This window comes from Chenopodium quinoa, unplaced genomic scaffold, assembly GCF_001683475.1.
Source record: "Chenopodium quinoa cultivar QQ74 unplaced genomic scaffold, ASM168347v1, whole genome shotgun sequence".
In the NCBI taxonomy this organism is placed as follows: domain Eukaryota; kingdom Viridiplantae; phylum Streptophyta; class Magnoliopsida; order Caryophyllales; family Amaranthaceae; genus Chenopodium; species Chenopodium quinoa.
This window is the reverse complement of record NW_018743850.1, coordinates 4,471,017-4,474,991: the sequence shown is the minus strand read 5'-3', so window position 1 is coordinate 4,474,991 and position 3,975 is coordinate 4,471,017. Positions and strand designations below refer to the sequence as shown.

The following is a 3,975-nucleotide window of genomic DNA, read 5'->3' as shown; positions in this document are numbered from 1 at the left end:
TGACTTTTATAATTTCATTAACAAAGTCAAAAACATACACAAAAATATTACAGCTGAATATGAAGAATACCTGATTCAAAAGCTTTTATGGTAAATCAATGGTAGACTGAAAAAAATAAATGATATATGGCCATATTTATAATTATGATTACGTGGTTATTTGTATAAGAGTAAAATCTTACTGTTAATTAGATATTCATATTAATTATAATATGTGATGTGTTGCTATAAGTAAAATTCTATTGTCAACAAAAAGAATTTTTTTTTTCAACAGAATTATAAATTAGGGTATTTTCATTTTTACCACCTTCAAATAATGACTTTGTCGAATTTACCACCTCCAAAAAAAAAACATTTACTTTACCACCTCATAAAAAAATTAAACATCAGTTTTACCACCTCATCTGAGCTCAGGTGACGGAAAACGCTTGTGGGGCCCAGTTAACTGTCACTTCCCTCCAATTTAATTCTTTTAAAATCGATTTCCTCTGTCTCCTCCTTTTCTCACCTTCCACCTTCCATAATCAATGTCTCACCAAATTTCTCACTTCCTCATCAATTTTCGTCTCTCTTTCCTTTGATTTTTCTTGATTCTCACTGTAACTGCTTCTCTCTCCTTTGAATTTTCTCTTTCTCTCTGTAAAAACTGAAACCCTAGATCAATTTGGGTGGTTGAAATCGAGCTGGAACCACAAAATTGCAACACATCAGCTTCTCTTGTCATCTTCCACAGGGTGAGGGGACCAAAAGCTTGGTAATTTGCTGACAGAAATCGAGATTCCTGACTACAAGAGGTACTTTAAACCCTTTATTAGTACATTTTGTTGGATTTATGGTTGTCAATTGGGGTAAAGTATGCCTTTTTGGGGAATCTGTGAATTAAAGTATTATAAACCCTAATTATGCGAATCTTTGACTGAATTAGAGTGTGCATGTGTTAAATAATTAGTTAATTAGATTTACTTGGTTACTGTTAATTTAGTGCATAGTCAATGTGAATTGCTTTTACTTGTTGTAATTGGTGAATTGGTTTTTGTTGTTTACTGTAATTACTGAAATTGGTTATTGTTGTGTGTGCTTTTGTTGGTGTTGTTACAGAATGGACACAGTGGACTTAAAAATTACAGTAGGGGGTGCCTTTATACCTTCTTTAGCTGGTAAAAATAGGAGGGTGTTAACTTGGGATGGTGGGTGGGTTTATTGGATGAGAAAGGTGGAAAAAAATAAGATAGATGTACACTTTTTGAGGCAAGCAGCTATACATGGGTTTGTGTATGTGAATGTGAAGGTTCCTAGGGGGTTTAGTTGCTGGTATAAACAAAAGGGCAAGTCTTGGGTGAATGGTAAAAGGGATCTTGTTGATGGTGAGGTGAATGGTTTCCTAGAGTCGGTGAACAAAGAGGGGGCATGTGAGATGTATGTTACCAGTCATGAGCCAATTGAAGGGACTAACAAAACACCCTTCAAATGTATATTTGGGAATGAGCTAACCCCTGCACAAAGGAAGGAACTAAAAAAGAGGTTTGGTGGGCCTAAAGTATACAAACCCAGCCTAGAACTTAGTAAGCCCACTGAAGAAGAGCCATTTAGGAGAAGCCCTAGGTTAAAAGGCATTGTTATACATGACAGAGAGGCTGAGGAGAGGCTTCCTAGGGCAGAGAAAGTGAATGCTAATACACATAAAGGGAAGGGTAAACTCACTGCTGCAGATAAGGGTAAGGCTAAGGTTGGGGATGAGACTGGAAATTTTGCTAAGTTAGTGAGAAAAATAAAAGAAAGAGTGAGGAGCTTAAGGGATGACAGTGATGTGTTTAGTGATGAGGATGGTGATACAAAGTCTTCTGATTCTGATTTGAGTGATTTTGAGTTAGAAGTTGATGAGGGAGAGGAGGACTTATACTCTGATGATGATGAACAGTGGTTGAAGAAAAATGTAGACCATATTAACAGTGAGGTGAAAGGCAGTTTGAGGGGAGTTACTGAAGGAGGGGATCAAAGTGATGATGAGGACACAGGGTTTGACATAGAAAGAAATCTATAGAACATTGAAGTGAGGGTTGAAGAGGAGGCAACTTGTGATTCTGATGAGCTAAAGAGTGTGGAAGGTGATTCAGATGATGATCAGGGTAGTGTTACTTGGTTTAACCCTGAGACAGACTTTGAAAGGGCTATCAAATTTGTAGTTGGTCAAAGGTTCAGTGATGTGCAAACAATGAGAAAAGCTTTGAGACAACATGCAATTGAAAATAGGTATGAGTATTACCTTCTTCACAATGATTCAAAGAGGCTAACAACATATTGCAAAAGGAAATGCAAGTGTGTGTATAACAAGAACAGTTGTAGGATAGTGAAGTGTACATGTAGTAAGGGTGTTAGGTGTAGGTTCAAGTTTTATGCAACAAGGCTTGTGAAATCAGAGGCTTGGCAAATTAAGACACTAAGGCTGAAGCATAGGTGTGTTAGGAGTAAAATGAACAACAAGGTGACAGCAGAGTTCCTTGCTGACAGGTACTTGGAGGAGTTCAGGGGCAACCCCAGATGGAAGATTAAACAGATTCAGGACAGGGCCTTGAATGACTTGGGGATCAAAATTACATACTCCAAGGCTTGGTTGGCTAGAAGCAGGGCAAAGCTTATAATATATGGCTCTTCATCAGAGCAATACTCAAAGGTTTGGGACTATGGGAAGGCACTGCTGAAATGGAACCCAGGGAGTGAGTGTAATGTGGTGGTGGATGATATTAATCAAATTGAAAGACCAATTTTTATGAGGATGTTTGTGTGCTTAGCTGCACTTAGGGATGGATTCATTTCTGGTTGCAGACCAGTAATTGGGGTGGATGGGTGCCATCTAAAAGGGGCATACCCTGGGCAGATCTTGGTTGCAGTTGGAAAAGATGGCAATAATTCCATCTTCCCAATTGCTTGGGCAACTGCAGAGATTGAGAACAAGGACAGCTAGTGCTGGTTTCTGGAGAGCTTGCTCAAGGCACTTTGTGTGTATGACCAAGGAGATGGCTTGACTTTTATGTCTGACAGACAGAAAGTAAGTGGGTTGTGTTTGTGTTTAAATTACTTTGCTTTATTTGAATTTTCTGTACACTAACTTGTTAGTTTTGCCTTGTGTGTAGGGTCTCATAGAAGCATTTGCAGATGTGGCCCCCAAAGCTGAGCTCAGATTTTGTGTGAGGCATATTTGGTCAAATTTCAAACTGAAATTTCATGGTGCAACTTTCAAGGAATTGTTCTGGGCTGCTGCTAGGGCAAGCACTCTGGTAAGCTTCTATTTAGGTTCTTTTATGTCAGTTTTATGGTGAACTATAATGTATGCTAGGAACATTTAGTTTTGCACATATTTACATGTCTTTCTATTTTGTGAAAACTGTATGCCATGTGTCTATGTTGTGTTGAATGGTTGTCATGTGTGTGGTTGTATCAGTTTGAGTTTGAAGTTGCTATGTAAAGTATCAATTTTTTGGATGAAGAAGCATACCAGTGGTTGTCAAACATTGACCCCCAGCACTGGTCAAGGCATGCTTTCTCTACAAACTACAAGTCTAACATGTTGTTAAACAACATGTGTGAGACATTTAATGCAGTGATTAGAGATGCCAGAGATAAGCCTATTCTAACTCAAATGGAATGGCTTAGAAGATATATGATGAAGAGGAGTAATGACAAATGGGAGGCAGCAAAGTCTTGGGAAGGTTTACTAACCCCATTTGTCAACAAAGTCTTTGATGGGTTGGAGAAGTATGCCATGACATGTGAGGTCACAACTTCAAGGGATGAAATTTATGAGGTGAAATACAAGGATGATCAGTGCATTGTGGATCTGCAAGAGAGAAAATGCACTTGTTATAGATGGGAGTTGACAGGAATACCTTGTGTCCATGCATTTGCTTGCATAATGGACAAAAGGGATGATCCTGAGTTGTATGTGCACCCACATTACTATAGGGTGACATACTTGGC

At 38.5% G+C, this 3,975-nt stretch overlaps 1 protein-coding gene across 1 annotated transcript; it reads left to right on the top strand.

Moving 5' to 3' along the window:
* Window positions 1-322: 322 nt before the first annotated feature.
* LOC110686022 lies at window positions 323-3,548 on the top strand. The gene is made up of 3 exons (XM_021862592.1): window positions 323-794; window positions 1,099-3,046; window positions 3,132-3,548. The coding sequence occupies exon 2, from the start codon at window positions 1,100-1,102 to the stop codon at window positions 2,039-2,041; it is 942 nt and encodes a 313-aa protein (XP_021718284.1). The 5' UTR covers window positions 323-794; window position 1,099; the 3' UTR covers window positions 2,042-3,046; window positions 3,132-3,548.
* Window positions 3,549-3,975: the final 427 nt, after the last annotated feature.

Coding starts and splice junctions, on each gene's coding strand:
- LOC110686022 (XM_021862592.1), top strand. CDS start 1,100: ATGGACACAGTGGACTTAAAAATTACAGTAGGGGGTGCCTTTATACCT.